Source organism: Hydra vulgaris, chromosome 15, assembly GCF_038396675.1.
Source record: "Hydra vulgaris chromosome 15, alternate assembly HydraT2T_AEP".
Classification (NCBI taxonomy): domain Eukaryota; kingdom Metazoa; phylum Cnidaria; class Hydrozoa; order Anthoathecata; family Hydridae; genus Hydra; species Hydra vulgaris.
The window spans coordinates 54,876,016-54,893,029 of record NC_088934.1 but is presented as its reverse complement, the minus strand read 5'-3'; the positions used below and the strand labels follow the sequence as shown (position 1 = coordinate 54,893,029).

The window sequence follows — 17,014 nt, the reverse complement described above, 5'->3', positions numbered from 1 at the left end:
ATAAACTCAAAACTTATTTTCTAATGTTTATTTACAAAATAAACATAACATGTCTCAGTACTTGGGATCCCTTTAACTAATGATAAGAAAAACCAGAAAAAACTAATAAAAGATAAACCAGAAATGAAACCAGATAAAACAAAAATAAAAGCATAAAATTTTATTGAAAAAATTATTAATGAACATTGTTTAAAAAAAATTATCTATTAAAAGGATTTGAACTTTCATCCAACATTGTACTTACAGTCTTTGTATCATTACGTGGCCTCAAAAATCCAATTTTCAATCATCCTAAGTGCAACACCATTGTAGTAATATCAAAGAAATTATTAACTTTGAACTATTAATTAAGACGCTTCAAAATTAAATCAGTAGGTTTGAGCAATTAATTTAGATGCTTCAAAATTAAAAAAATATATTAATTTTATGTTTTTATTTTACTGGTTTACAATTTGTTAAGATTTTGTTTGTCTTTTCCATTAATGGCTCTTTGGTAGACATCTTTCGTCTTCCTGCTGAAAAATGTGCTTCTCGTGTAACTTCTTGAATTCAGGCTGGCATGGAATCTTTTATTCCCTCTTGTCTGTTTACTATTGCTAGAAACCATTGTTTAAAAATTTTGTCTAATGCCAAAGCTCGCTATTCCCAGGTCGCTAAATCTCGTATTTCATCTTAAAAATTAGGCTCCAGAGACTTATGGGAGAATCTTTAACAGCATCTATAATAAGGGCAAGTCTGTTATTTTTCCTCTCTTGCAAGGTTCAGATTTTGTTTCCTCACCTAAAAACAAAGCTGAATTGTTTGCTAAGAACTTTTCATCAATCATCTTTTGATTCCATTAATCACATCCTACTTGATAAAGCCGTCAAATAGGTTGATCCATTGCTTGACATTCATATCACTCCAGCATCTGTATCTAAGGTGATTTTCTTCTTAGACTAAGGTGACTTTCTTCTTAGACTACAGCTTGTTTTCCGGACAACATATCTGTCTACCATAGTCTTGCAGAAGTGTTCTCTGGAGTTGTCTTATCAAATCTTGTTTTCCAGTATGTTGGAAATCAACATCTGTTATCCCTGTAAGGTTTGAAATATGTTTTTTATAGTAAAGGTGAGAATTCAGAGTTACACCAAGATCTTTTGGCTTAGAAGACAAAGCTAAAGTATAATCTGATAATCTTAAACTTATAAAATGTATTAACTTAAACTTAGAGTTTAAGTTTTCTCAATGAACAAATGAACAAAACACTTTAAATTAATTGTTGCCATGTTTCTGACCAAGGTACAACGTTATCAAGAGCATTAACTAAGTGGTGGCTATGTTCCATATTGCAAAGTGAACTGTTTTACTTGATGTCATTGGCATAAAGCTTTAATGAGCAATTAAGATAGTTAACTGTAGCGATTAAATTATTGAGATATAGTAAGAGTAATGTTGGACCTAACACAGTACCCTGAGAAACTCCGATAACAATGAGAGTTGAGTTTGATAACTTCCAACTTTAACTTGTTGATACTTATTGGTAAGAAATGTGGCAATCCAATTTAATAAGTTAACTTTTATGTTAAACAGCACAAATTTGGGTTATAATTTTGGATGAGATACAGAATCAAATGCCTTTTGAAAGTCAATAAAACAACATCTGTTGTTAGATGTTTTTCTAGAGCAATACTCTAATCAATTACACATTCTGAAAGATTTGTACAAGTAGAACATTTCTTGAGGAAACCATGTTGATTATTGGCTATTAAGTTATGGTGAATAAAGTACTTAATGATAATCAAGTTAGTAATTCTTTCCATGGCACAACAACAAATGCATGAAAGTGAAATAGGTCTATAATTATTAAGGTCTTATGTCCCTCCAGATGTATAACAAAAGAAAATTCTTTTTATTAAATTTAATTTAAGTTACTTTTTTATGTTCAACTATTTGCTTATTTATTTATAGTGTCAAATAAATAAATTTTTTATCATTAATTTTATAGATTGATCATCAATCATTAGATTGAACATTGATTAGAAACCATTAACAAGTTTATGAGTAGCAAAGAAAATCGTTATACTTCTAAATCCAAAATGTTAAATTAAAAATTGTTGAAAGTTTTTAGGAAAGCTGTAAAGATATTCGCCTATAAACAATTGCCTCTCATCCCCTTAATAAAAAAAAAACAATTGTGAGAAAGCAAAAATTTGACGATAATGTTGTATTATGAATGTTTTAAGAAATAAATACAAGTGTTTTAAAATTAAACATTTTTAAAATAGATTAGAAGTATAAGTTTTTTTCAAGTAAAATAAATAAAAAAGTAAAAAAGTAAAAAAAATAATGAAAAAAAAAATGCATGTATATATATATATATATATATATATATATATATATATATATATATATATATATATATATATATATATATGCAATTAAAAAATGCTCATTGGAAAATGTCTTACAAAAAACCGTTTTTCATTTGCAATGTAAAAACTCACCATGAAACAGAAGGGTTTAACAAAAAAAAAAACTTTTAAAGACAGGTGATATAAACATAAAAACTCTTTTGTTTATGAAAGTAAGACAAACTCTGCTGAACTTTTAATATTTGTATGGCAATGCAAAAATAAGGGTTTAGAACGTATCCTAAATGGAACATTCTCGATCAAGCGAAGCCATTCAAACCTGGTGGTAAATTGCAATTTATGCTTGACAGGAAAATGCCACATTATTATGATTATTATGTCACCATTATATTTGGTCCATAAACGAACCGAACTTGCATCAAAGTGCTATAAAAATAAATTTCTAATTAAAAACTTAAATGTCATCAACGCAGATATAATATATTATATATAATTTATATTTATATATAATTTTTGTCGTTACTTTTGTTGTTGTTGTTACATCTGATGATTGCTATATCGCTATTGCATAAAACTTTTAGTTGTGTAATTAAATATATCTTAATAGTTATTATTACATATATACATATATATATATATATATATATATATATATATATATATATATATATATATATATATCTATATATATAGTTCTAAAATTGTTGCATTTGGGAGTACGTTAAGGTAAAAAATGATTCTTTTGACAACTAATACGTCACTTTTAATTACTTTCGACTTTCATCCAACATTTCTGTGTTGGCATAAAGTTAAAACCATTAATTTGATTGGAAATTATTCATTTTTTTAAAAAACCGCAATAACCCAAATTTAATTGACCTGAATGTTTTTAAAACATTCTGAATGTTTTTAAAAATATAAACAATGTTTTTTTTTTTTTTTTTTAATAAATTGTTTTTGTTTTTATTTTTTTTACTGTAAATCATAAGCGGAGTGTTGTTACATCGACTATCTTATATCCTGCTGCTACAAGGGAGTGTTGCTACATCCATTGACAAACAGCCTGACTCGCAACAGAATGCTGCTACATCCACTGACAAATAGCCTGATTCGCAACGGAGTGCTGCTACATCAACTGAGGGTTTGGTTGGGGCAGGCAGTCTATCAAGTAATAAAAAAATAAAAAAATTTTGTTGACACAAAATTTTTTTTGTGTCAACAAAATACGGAAAAATCTGACAACCAGTTAGGAGTTTTATATATATATATATATATATATATATATATATATATATATATATATATATATATATATATATATATATATATATACAGTATGCAAAAAAAATAATCGTACACTTAAAAAAAAATCATAATTTTTAAGATTGCATCAGGAAAATGAGTTTTCCGTTAAATTATTTGGAATTTTTTTTTGATATTTTATTAAGTAATATTTTAAGAATTTATTTCTGCATTAATGAACTAATTGTCTTTCAAACCTATTGAATTTTACACAATTGATCTAATGATGCATAAAATTGACTGCAAAAAAAATAATCGTACACTAATAAAATAGGTCGTTTTTTTAAAGTTAATCAGGCGAACTGAACAATCAAACTAGTAAGTAAAGTTGAAAGTAGTAATTTTTTAAATACACTTTCATCCTAGAAATAAAATAAAGTATATTTAAATAGTATTTCAGCAAAATGGAGTAAAAAAAAACATTTGTCTTTCCATCAACGGAGCCTCGTTGTTGATTTGAAAAATCAAGGAAAATCCTACCGCCAGATACAAAAAGAAACAGGAATTCCTTTTACGACAGTGTCCTCAGTTGATAAAAAGCATGATCTGATTGGAATCGTTGCTAGTGTGGCTGGTTGAGGACGAAAACGCAAGACCACTAGTGCAATTGATCGCAATATTATCATTAATGTGAAAAAAAAATAGATTTGTTCCGGCAGTTAAATTAGCTTTAAAAGTTCAAGAAGATCACAACATCACAGTGACTCCTCAAACAATCGGAAATTGTATTAGAGAACATGGATACAGAGGTAGAGTAGTTCGAAAAAAAACTTTTTTAACTGCAAAACAAATGAAATGTCGATTGAAATTTGCAAAGAAGTACAAAAAAATGCCGATATCATATTGGAAAAATATTTTGTGGTCAGATGAGTCAAAATACAACCTTGTTTCATCGGATGGAGTCCAGAAGGTGTGGCGAAAAAAAGGAGAAGCTTATAAATTAAGTTGTTTGCAAGGTAGTGTAAAGCATGGAGGAGGAAATGTGATGGTTTGGGGTAGTATGAGTTGGAAAGGAGTGGGGAAATTGACATTTATTGATGATAAAATGGATGCTTCAATGTATTGTGAAATTCTCAAAGCCATCTTGCAACCATCTGCTAAAAAATTGAGAATGGGAAACGATTTCATACTCCAGCAGGATAACGATCCAAAGCATACCGCTAAGAAAACAAAGGTATACTTTGACACAAATAGCATCAATATTTTGGAATGGCCATCTCAAAGTCCGGACTTAAATCCAATAGAAAATTTGTGGTATATTTTGGACAGAAAAATTGGCGATCGAGCATTTACACGCAAAGAGGACTTGAAAGTAGCTATATTAAGCACATAGGGTAATATAACAACAGAAGTGACCCAAAATTTCGTCAACTCAATGCCAAATCGTCTAGCTGAGGTCATCAAGACCAAAGGAGTCCTCACTCGATACTAATCTCCACGAAGTTTGATGAATTTGACATTATTTTTGAACTGTACGATTATTTTTTTTGCATTTAATTTTATGCATCATTAAATCCATTGTGTAAAATTCAATAGGTTTGAAAGACAATTCATTCACCAATGCAGAAATAAATTCTTAAAACATTACTTATCAAGCTATCAACAAAAAAAACCAAGTAAATGAACAGAAAACTCATTTTTTTGATGCAAATTTTAAAATTATGATTTTTTTTTAAGTGTACGATTATTTTTTTTGCATACTGTATATATATATATATATATATATATATATATATATATATATATATATATATATATATATATATATATATATATATATATATATATATATATCTGTGTGTGTCCGTGTGTATATATGTATATATATATATATATGTATATATACATGTGTGTATATAGATGCGGTAGTGGTGTAGTGGTAAGAGCGCTCGCTTTGTAAGCGAGAGGTTCCGAGTTCGACTCCCACCACGTCCCTGGAAGTACCGCGCTCAACTTAGTTTCTCGGCGCAGCGGCCTTGTTCGGCTAGGTTTGTGTTTTGGAGTTAAAAGAGTTGAAAAAAAACACACAAAAATGAGTAGCCTCCTTGACTGTAGTGGCCCCCCTTGGGCTTTGGGGAGGTGAATAATCTAAAATATATATATATATATTTATATATATTTATATATATATTTACATATAGGTACATAATATTGATGTTTTTTATGTTTATAGACATTTACAACTATTGAAACCATGACAAATGCACAGTCAGCAAAATCGTGGTTACTTCAATCATCTAATGATGTAATTTTTTTTACATTTATTCAATTTTTATTATCAAATAATAAAAATCAGTTATTTAAATGCCGTATATTTTTTTTAAATTTTTGATTAAAAAGTTTATTATAATTTATTTAGTTTAAATTTTATACTTCTGTTAATTTTTAGGAGTCTTCTGTGGCAAAACACTTTGTTGCTGTCTCAACTAACACCGTACGCTTTAACTTTGTTTTCTACCCTTTTTTTGTGTTGTTTTGTGTATTGTTTATGCTTAGTAGATTAGAAGCAAAACACCTTAATTGTATGTTGGTTTTATAATCTTTTTTTTTTTTTTTTTTTTAAGGAGAAAGTAAAAGATTTTGGCATTGATGCGAAAAATATGTTTGTATTCTGGGATGTGAGTTTAAAATTTTGATAAAATTATGTTTTATGCAATTGTTCACATAATTTCTGTGATAATAGCAGATTGTTATAAAACTTTATTGTTATGTTTATAAAATTCTTGTCATAATATTATTAAAGTTAATTGATGTAATTTATTAATTAAGTCATAAGCTATTTTTGTATATAATTACGCCCTCGAGAATTTTTGTTGAAACGCTATTGGTAAAGTATTCATTTGGTGAGAAAACAAAAAAGAACAAAATTCTAGAACAAAACCCATTGTTGAATCACTTGTATCGCCTTCTGCTTTCCCAGTAAACAAAAGTTTGATTCAATAAGATGTTTTAAAATCGGCTCATCATGTTCCTGGATCATTTCACTAAGTATTTCAACATTTTTCATAGCAGTCAACCAAAATTCTGGAATTCCTTTAGTATTTTCATCAACTTTTAGATTAGATAAAACTTTTTCAGCTAATTTTTCTTTGTCTGATTTTTCATTAATCTTTGTTGCTTCCTCAGGACTTTCTTTACTTGGTTCAACCCACTTAGATTCCTCCTCAGTAAGTTCATAGAAAACATTGACAATATCCTTTCGTTTATCATAAAGAGGTTTAAAGATTTCTGCATACTTCATTTCTAATAAATGAGCTTCCTCATAAAATTTACCTTCAATTTTGGCAAAATCAACTTGTATGTTTTTTAATGCATTAATTCTAAGTCTGACACATTTTGGCAAAGTTTCTATATAACTAACATGTTCCTTCTCCAACAACTCCATTAAATTGAGCTTGGACAGCAGCCATAAGTTGTAGATCTTTCATCAACTCTTCTGTAGAATACTCTTCAGTAAGATCCCGCTTTGTTTCAGAAGATATTCTGTAATGATAATAATGAACCTGACACACACTATTAGACAAGGAGTTGATTATCTCAGCCTTCTGTCCAGCTTCAAGTGTTTTTAAAAGAAAGTTTTGATAATAGCTGATCGTTATAAAACTTTATTGTTACGTTTATAAAATTCTAGTCATTAAATTATTAAAGTTAATTGATGTAAATTATTAGTCAAGTCATAAGCTATTTTTGTATATAATTACTCCCTTGAGAATTTTTGTTTCTGTATAAAAGCTGTAAATAGAATTTAATAAACAAAGTCAAAATAAAAGTAAACAAAGTTTTTGTAATCACAAGCTATTTCGGCAGTATGGCATCCATGGCGAAAATGATTGGAAAATTTGATGGATCTGGAGATGGTTGTGGTGTGGCTGAAAAAGATCAAACTGGTGGGAGAGCTGCAAAAGATGGGAGATCTTTCATTGATCATTCCTTTGCTTCTTGTAGGCAGTGCATTTGCATTATATGAGCAACTTGGGGAGAGCCAAAATATCTTCGCTGCAGACATTGAAAAAGCTCTACTAGACACATTTTCAGTTGATAGTTTTAAACTTATAAGAGATCAGAGATAGAATGACGGTGAATTTGTTGATGTGTATTTGGCCAGTTTGCGTCAACTTATGGGTTTTGCCAATATTGAAAGCGAACAATTATTGCCAAGAGCGTTCATAACTGGATTGTCAAGTGAAATTATAAAGCAGCTACGAGCGCAAGTGAAAATAATTGGGATCAGTTTACAGGATGCATTAAACCATGCAAGAGTACTCATGAAGGAAGCAACAAAAGAAGAGTATGTTTCAACAACAATCTCTGGGTTCTATAAAAATGTTAAGAAACCATCCGCTACTGATTTTAACTGCTACAATTGTGGCAAGCCTGGACATATTGTCCGAATCTGTTTTTCAAAGAAACAAATGGTTAGTGATTGAATAAAATGTTTCAGATGTGGAAAATCTGGACACATTGCAAGATTTTGTTTGTTGCATCAGGGAAACTCAAATGGGGAATCGCCAGCGCCAGCTGTTTCCCTACAGCAAATAACAACTAACAGTGCTTTCAACATGCACTGTGCAGGTGAACATCTTTGCAGGTAAAACACTGGTTGACAGTGGATGTACTTAAACTATAATTTCAAACAACATGACTCAAAAATCCGGTGTTCGTATTAGAAGAAATAAACTAATGGTGTTCGCTGTTAATGGAGAATTTGTGAAAACAGAGGGAGAAGCTACAGTAACATTATATCAGTATGTTAATTCACATAATGCCTCAAGTGACGCATGTGATGAAAAGTTAGAAAATGGAGAACTGTTGTTGACAAATTTGCAATTCTTGATCTTAGATGCGCCTATATGCAAATACACATCGACCCGAGTTTGTTGGAGCATCAGAGGGTAGTCTACAAAGAAGAAAAATACAATCTTACACGTCTTGGTGTTGGGTTAAATTCTCCTCCAAAAATAATGTCTTCAATCTTAGGCAGTGTGTTAAATCTTGATGCAGGTATTAGTGAAGCAACTGACACTACATTGATGATATAATTGTTAATTTGGAAAAGACATCAGTTGAAAAGGTCGTAAAACATTTGTTGCGTTATGGATTGGTAACCAAAGAGCCGGAGCAATGTGATACTGCACGATTGTTGGGTTTGCAACTATTTAGAAATGAAAAAAAAGAGCTTTGTTGGAAACCTGGAAACATCATTCCAAAGTCACAAGATCAAAACTAAAAAAGTTATACCACGAAACCTTTTTTTAATATGTGGACACTTATTAGGTCGCTATCACGTTGGAGGGTGACTTAGAGTTGTCTGCAGTTTTATAAAACTTCATAGTCAAGGAGATGCTTGGGATGATCTAATCAGAGATCAAGCTCAGTCATTGTTGATCGAAATATTGTGCCGATTGGAAGTTATTGATTCTGTGAGAGGGAAATGGAATGCTGAAGGGATTCAAAATGGAGCAATGTGTGGTGTGGTGCAAGCAGCATGGCAATCGGGGTTGCTATAGAATAACTTGGCGCAATAATTGAGGATGCAGCCTGGCTTCGAAGTATAAATGATGTCATGCATATTAATATTGCTGAATTAGATGCTGTGGTGCATGGAATAAACCTAACTGCTAATTGGGATATAAAGAATTTGTTTGTATTCACTGGTTCAGTAACAGTTCATGGATGGTTAAAAAGTATACTGACTGAAAGTCATAGGGTTCGATCAAATGGATTATCAGAAATGCTTATTAAAAGAAGACTTTCTCTATTGCAAGACTTAGTAAAAGAATATAATATAAACATCACATTGAAAAGGGCTCCAACCTCCAAAAACAAAGTTGACATATTGACCAGAGTACAAAAGACTTGGTTAAATGAGTTTTCACGAATAAATACTAAAGAACTATGTGGAGTAAGTATTGCTGAAGAATGTGTTTGCAAATGTTGTCAATGTAATTCAATTGATCCAGCACCAATAAAATGGGAAAATGGAGTGCTAGATGTACCACATACATGGTATCGAATTGCTTGTGATGTGACTCACTATAAAGGGTCGCTATATTTAACAATGATTGACTGTGGACCTAGTTGGTTTGCAGTTTAGAGAAAGTTGCCTCGCGAAGATACCAAAAGTGTAGTAAGTTAATTGGAATCCATATTTAGAGAACATGGCCCACCGCAAGAACTGTTGATGGGTAATGGAGCAGTGCTTAAATCTAGTGAGTTTTCAAACATGTCAAAAATGGTGAGTAAAAAAGAAGTATAGATGTGCATATAGACATCAAGGATCAAGGAAATGGGATTGTGGAGCATCAAGGAAATGGGATTGTGGAGCGTAACCAGAGCACAGTAAAACGAACAGCTGCGAAGGCACAAATATGTCCATTACTAGCGGTATTTTGGTACAATGCAACACCAACGATAGGATCAAATGAGGAATTTTTACCTGTTTCTTAAAAAAACAAGTACATCTGCCATCTACCAATTCAAGAGGAGAATAACACTGAAACTCAGGAAAGATCACAACGAGTTATGGAAATTTATAGAATTAGAGAAAAAGTTTATGTTCTCCCCACTGCACAGTGATTTAAAAACTCTTAAAATTTGGCCAAAATACAGTTTTTTGAAATATGTATAAATACATATTTCAAAAATTTTCATAATTTAAGATAAAGTTATCTATTATCTTTGTATATATAGAAAATTAAATTGAAAGGTTTTGCATTTAAGGAGAAAATCAAGATTTAAAAATGATAAAATTTTATTGATAAAAAAAAGCTGTTTTCGGTCACTTTCAAACATAAATTAACGTTTGAATCTTTTACGTCGCTAATTTTTTTATAAAATGAGCTTTTTAAAACCACATTGTTTCGAAATGGGGCAAGTTGGGGCAGCTAACTTTTTTAGTTTCTTATAGAATGATACAAACTCTCTTTAAAAAAAGTATCAGCTTCGCGAAGGAAGTCTAAGGTAAAAAGTCCTAGCACTATAAAAATCAGTTTAAACTCGTTACAATTGCAGTTTTAAAATGCATTTCTTACAACGTGTATAAATTCATATTTCAAAAATTTTCATAATTTAAGATAAAGTTATCTATTATCTTTGTATATATAGAAAATTAAATTGAAAGGTTTTGTATTTAAGGAGAAAATCAAGATTTAAAAATGATAAAATTTTATTGATAAAAAAAACCTGTTTTCGGTCACTTTCAAACATAAATTAACATTTGAATCTTTTATTTCAGTACTTATTTTTTTATACCGTTAAAATCATAAGAAACTGTAGAAAATAGTTAGCTAATAACATTATTTAAATTGCGCTACTCAAAAAACTGTATTTTGGCCAAATTTTAAGTATTTCTAAATCACTGTGCACTGATGCAAAGTGCACTTTAGTTTGGAAAATTGGTACTGTAACTGACATACTCACAAACACAAATATTGAAATTGATAGTGTATCGAGACATATGCGAGATGTGAAAAAAGCTCCTGCCTCAAATTCTTTAAACGCTTCAAGTTTAATTGTTATCAGTTAAGAGGTTAACAGTGATGAAGGTTTAGATATTTTTTCGGCACGAGAGGAAACAGTTGTTGACGTTAAGGAGGAAGCTGACGACAGAGAAATTGTTAATAATTTATTACCAGCGAACAAACGATCAACCAGAGAAAGGAGAAAGCCAACATATTTAAACGACTATGTTACTTAAGAACTTTAGTTCTTGAGGTGATGTGATAATAGCTGATCGTTATGAAACTTTATTGTTACGTTTATAAAGTTCTTGTCATAATATTATTAAAGTTAATTGATGTAATTTGTTAGTCAAGTCATAAGCTATATTTGTATATAATTACGCTCTCAAAGATTTTTGCTTCTGTATAAAAGTTGTAAATAGAATTTAATAAACAGAGTCAAAATAAAAGTAAACAAAGTTGTTGTAATAATAATTTCAGTTCTTGTTACTTTAAAGTTTTGAAATACTTAAATCTATATTGGTTGGGAATATATTTAATGTTTTAATTTGAGCATAAATTATATGCATAATAAACATTTTTAATATACATAAACATAGAATTAGAATTTTAAAAAATGAAGTAAATTGTTGGAGTAATGAATTAGTTTTGATTTGTATCAATTTTATGTCTAAATGGTACACACAAGCAAATTAGGTATATTTATTGCTTATTATTAATAAGTATATTTATTGCTTATTATTTAGCTGATAATTCATTATAAATATTATATTGTTATATATATTTTTTAATATTAATTATAGTGTCACAGAAACAAAGTTGTTATGTTCTTTGTGAATGGTGAGCCATGACTTTTACCTATGGCCTCCAATATGACATATAATGACTGTGCTAAAACTCGGAGCTACACAATGCACATCAGCTTATTTGGAAGTACATCAAATCGATATTTGTAGACTATGTACTTGAAGCTAAAATTTGGAATACATATTAAATCAATACTTGTTGACTATGTACTTGAAGCTAAAATTTTTACTTCATAGCACATCATGCCACCCAAGACTTTACATCACATTTCACAAAGCATGTAAACTTTAATTAAGATGCACATTAGTGTGCATTCAATCAATTGAAATCCATTCCGTGTTTATGTCTGGCTTTGATGTGCTAGCCCATAAGGTCAAAAAGTGAATGTGTTTAACTTTCTATTCACTCAATTTGAATGTGGAGGAAAACATAACAAAATCATATTAGATGATGACCATATTTTTATTATTAGATGTTGTTAAGTCATATTGATACTTTTACCACTGTAAAGTCATTGGTCTTATTGTTGACAACAATACTGTTTACAAGTCTTCTCAAGTTTTGAACATCATCATTTCTGTTATGATCACCATATTTTAACACCATCAGATAACATTTCTACAAAATGACTCAGAACTTTTCTTATTGAGATTTTTCTTGCTTTTCATAATTTTTAGTTTTTAAAATATTTTAATTCTTTACGTTTGTCTAGATCTGTATATTTTCTATGTGCAATTAAGCAACGCCTATAACACAGTTCATTATGATATAACATATTTATGAAATTACATTACATTTGGAATTTTATATATATATATATATATATATCAACCCTCGGAATTAGGGTTGGCATTTGGCAATGCCAACCTAACTGCTGACCTGAAAGTGTTTGAGGTTGGCAAAATATTGCCAACCTCGTTTCTATGTTTATGGTAACCACTTCATGTCAAATTTTTAATGCCGACCTCTAAAGTTTGAGGTCAGCAATTTATTGCCGACCTTATTTTTCCTAATTCTGAGTGTTTTGTATATATATATATATATATATATATATATATATATATATATATATATATATATATATATATATATATATATATATATATATATATATATATATATATGTATATATATATATATATATATATATATATATATATATATATATTTATATATATTAATTTACAGCTTAATTAAAAGTTGTTTGATTTCAGAGTATGATAGTATTAATAATGGCTAATATTATTCATATTATTTAAATAAAAATATTTGTAGTGGGTTGGTGGTCGATACTCACTATGGTCAGCTATTGGATTAAGCATTATATTAAGTATTGGTATGTCATTTAAAAAAAAGTTTTTTTATTGTTACGTTTTTCAAAGCAACTTAAACTAAAAAGTTTACTTTTTTTAAGGTATGTCAAATTTTGAACAAATGCTTGAAGGAGCCCATTTTATGGTAAAAAATATTTTTTAAATAGTTTATTTACCTTTTTTTTGTGTGTTTATAGTGTTGTTTTTTTTCCTGGTTTATTATGCATATTAATTTTTATGAATTAAAAATTGTAAAAATAGGTTATTATTTTAAATCTGTATAAATTATCATTCAAAATAACATAAGTATACTTTTATTTTATTATATTGAAAAAAAAAAAAAAAAGAACTGAAACTTTTTAGTCACAATATTAAATTGAAAATAATAAATTGAAAAAATTCTGAACCAAAAGATAATCCGCTGTTTTACCCCCTCTAATTTCATCATATTGATCATATTTAAAATCATTTAAAACCATTTAAAATAAAAAACAAATTTAAAACCATGTAAAACAATGTGCTCATAATAAGCACACCATCAGCAATGTATCCAGGCCGATTTTGATACTGATATACCGGTAATTTTATTTGGGGCCCCCAAATTTCTGACCAAACTCAATTAAAACAATTTTATATTAGCACCAAGTTTGTCCTAACAGCAATTCTTTATATCTTATTGCCTTGCTGTTTTGTGATAAAATTTGTTATGATAATTACAAAATTGTTATCAATGTCGTTTAGAAAAAGCAACATCTGATTAACATCTTATAAAACAGATTATAAATGTATTTTAAGTCAATCAGAATGCTTAATTTGAATTCACATGGATGAAATATGGAATACGTTACAGTTGGATTAAAATGTAAAATGTACGTTTTGATTGCATTAAAATATGAAACGCTTAGCATTTTATACTTTTAAATAAAAACATTAATTTTTTAAAATACCCTTAATACAAATTCTCTCCTCCGCTTACGTTTTCAAAACTATAATTTACAGTGCAATTTTTTTTTTTTTGGATATATATTTGCTGATTTATTTACTCAAAGTTACGATATATTCATAAAATAAACAAACAAGCTGTTGTTAGGCTCTATACATTACAGTGTATAGAGCCTTACAACAGTAGATGTCAGACTGTAACAGCTTAAACAGACTGTCACATTAAACTGTATGAGCATTAAAAATATTTTAAATAATAAAATAAAAGTTTTTTAAAACATAATAACATTATAAAAGTCAAAAAACTTGGATTTAAAAAGAAGATTGGATTTATAAAGAGAAGAACAACAACAAAAAGTTTTGAATGAATGAATTAAAACTTTGAATGAATTGACCTTGTCATGCAATAAATGCGCAATGTAATAAATCTTTTTAGTCCATATATAAGAAACAATAAAGTATTGTTTATTAAATGTTATAGTGATTGCTTTCTTATGAAATATTATAGTTAACGCTTATAGAAGCAATAAGGAAATAAATTTGATTTTATAAAGAATTATATTAGAAAGCAAATAAAGCATGTAAATGAAAATTATCGGAAATCGATGTTTAAGTCATGTTGTAGTAAATGTAACATTATTTTAGTTAATTACTTATATTTTTATTTGGAAAAATGTAGAACACTTGGGCGAGGAATATTATATATAAATATTTTAAATTTGTGTTCTTAATATAAAAAACAAACAAAAAAAAAAACAGGATTTTTAGACTGGTATGCCCAAATTATTTCTGGATACGTCACTAACCATATTAAACTTTATGCTCTAGCAGCCAACTAGCCAGGTTTAGGTGAAGGTAAGGTAACCATTCAACTGCTTCTTAACAGCATGATGTCATTTTACAAATGCTAATAAGTCAACATCCTACTTGCTTGTGTATCTGTTCTTAAATACAAAAATGTTGCTCTGAAAAGAAATTTTGCTTAACTTGCCCTAAATCTGACATTGACCGCAATTCTAAACTGGGCAAACTCAGTCAAGCATGGTTCAGAAGCTAACAAACCCATCATCCAAGCCGTTAATGAAAATGCCAAAATTGTAGAAATTAAATCCAAAAGAGCTATTGTTGCAGACCTACCAAGTGCCCTGCAATAATTAGAGACTAGTTTCAGTTCAAAATGAACTCCTAAAACTTAACTATAATGTTGTTCCTAAAGTTGTTGGACATTTTTATTCATTCTCTTAAGCAAAATTAAGGTCACTAATACCACTAGTTCAACTATAAGCATCGCCAACAAAACTGCGGTAGTTGTGTTGTGTTACTCGCTTTATGTGCGGTAGTTGTGTTGTGTTACTCGCTTTATGTGCGGTAGTTGTGTTGTGTTACTCGCTTTATGTGCGGTAGTTGTGTTGTGTTACTCGCTTTATGTGTGGTAGTTGTGTTGTGTTACTCGCTTTATGTGCGGTAGTAGTGTTGTTTTAGTTGCAAAACTCGCTTTATGAGCAAGAATATGAGTACTGTGCTTGACTTTGCTCATCGTTCATGTTTCAGAGTTGATTGTAGATCCTCCTTGATTGTAGTAGCCTCTCAGCCAATTGAGAGGTGAATATAACATAAGGAGGTTTTTAACATAGAGAGGTGAATAACATTAAAAAAAAAGTCAAATGAATTAATCATTATTATTGTGGAAAAAGCTACCAAAAACAAAGAACTGTTGGCAAAAGGTTTACTCAACAAGCCCTTTCAATTTTTCATCTTTCAGCACCGCTGGACACTTGTCCACTCACTTACATTTCTGCTTCTACACCAATGCTACCTCTCTTTATCTATCAAAAGTCATTGAAGTCTAATTAGTTACAGAAAACAACTCCCTTGACATTATTTTTATCATTGAGACATTGTTTAACAACAAATCAACTTCCACTTTTCCAGGCTAAAACCTAACTTCATCATTTGCAACTTTTCTAATTGTGTAATCAACTCCTACTCTTTCAGATTACAACTTGATTCATTTGCAAATTTTTTAATTGTGCTATCAAAAGCAACACCAGTCCTCTGTTTGGCTCGTCTGAACAGTATCATTGCTTCATTATCTGGCACAACAAACTGGCATCTAGTGAATAATTGTCACCTTTCAATGGTTCTAAATTCAATTACAAGCTTGGCACCTACAGGAAAATCAACAAAGAATTCAAAGAAGTTGACTGATTATCTGTTTTTAAAGACTTAAACATGGCACAGTGTTACCAATCCAAAAAAACAAAACATTTTTGAGATCTTTGTTGATGATGCTAAAATCCTCAGCACCATCAATAACACTTGCGGCTCAACTTCAACTCCAATTAAACATCAACCAAGTTGTTCAAGTATTAGCTCCAATTATCTAATGTCCAAATGTTAGCTCATGGAAGTAAGCTTAAAAGAAAAATAAAGTCATGCACTTTAGCCAAAAATCAAGGAAAACAGGGAAAAGTCAGTAAATTCAGATATTTACAGAGGTAGAGAATGTCTGATTCCATTCTCTACTTCTACAAATCTCTTATTCATCCCTGTAATACTGTTGTCATATTTGGGTTGGTTTTTCTAATGATTTTCTTTCTTTTCTAGGCAAAGTCTAAAAACGCATTGTAAACATAGTTAGACCCTCTCTATCTGTCAAGTTTTAGCCACTCTCATATTGTTATAAGGTTGCATCTCTTTCTCTTTTCTACAAATACTATCATGGTTGCTACTCAAAGGAGCTATTATCTCTAGTTCCATCAACTAAAACTTAGTCTTTCTCGACTCTTCTTACAGCAAAGTTGCATCCTTTTACTGTATCTGTTACTTAATGAAT

General features: G+C 29.6%; 2 protein-coding genes across 2 annotated transcripts in view; one reads left to right on the top strand and one right to left on the bottom strand.

Moving 5' to 3' along the window:
• Positions 1-17,014, top strand: part of LOC100210553 (glucose-6-phosphate isomerase) — a 51,316-nt gene that overhangs the window by 30,013 nt on the left and 4,289 nt on the right. The window contains exons 9-13 of the mRNA XM_065819068.1: positions 5,830-5,901; positions 6,046-6,090; positions 6,221-6,274; positions 13,199-13,259; positions 13,338-13,381. Coding sequence (XP_065675140.1) covers positions 5,830-5,901; positions 6,046-6,090; positions 6,221-6,274; positions 13,199-13,259; positions 13,338-13,381 — 276 coding nt within the window. The remainder of the gene's footprint in view (positions 1-5,829; positions 5,902-6,045; positions 6,091-6,220; positions 6,275-13,198; positions 13,260-13,337; positions 13,382-17,014) is intronic.
• Positions 6,521-7,056, bottom strand: LOC136091463 (nucleosome assembly protein 1-like 1). The gene has a single exon (XM_065819069.1). It carries the CDS (start codon positions 7,039-7,041, stop codon positions 6,526-6,528), a length of 516 nt encoding a protein of 171 aa, XP_065675141.1. The 5' UTR covers positions 7,042-7,056; the 3' UTR covers positions 6,521-6,525.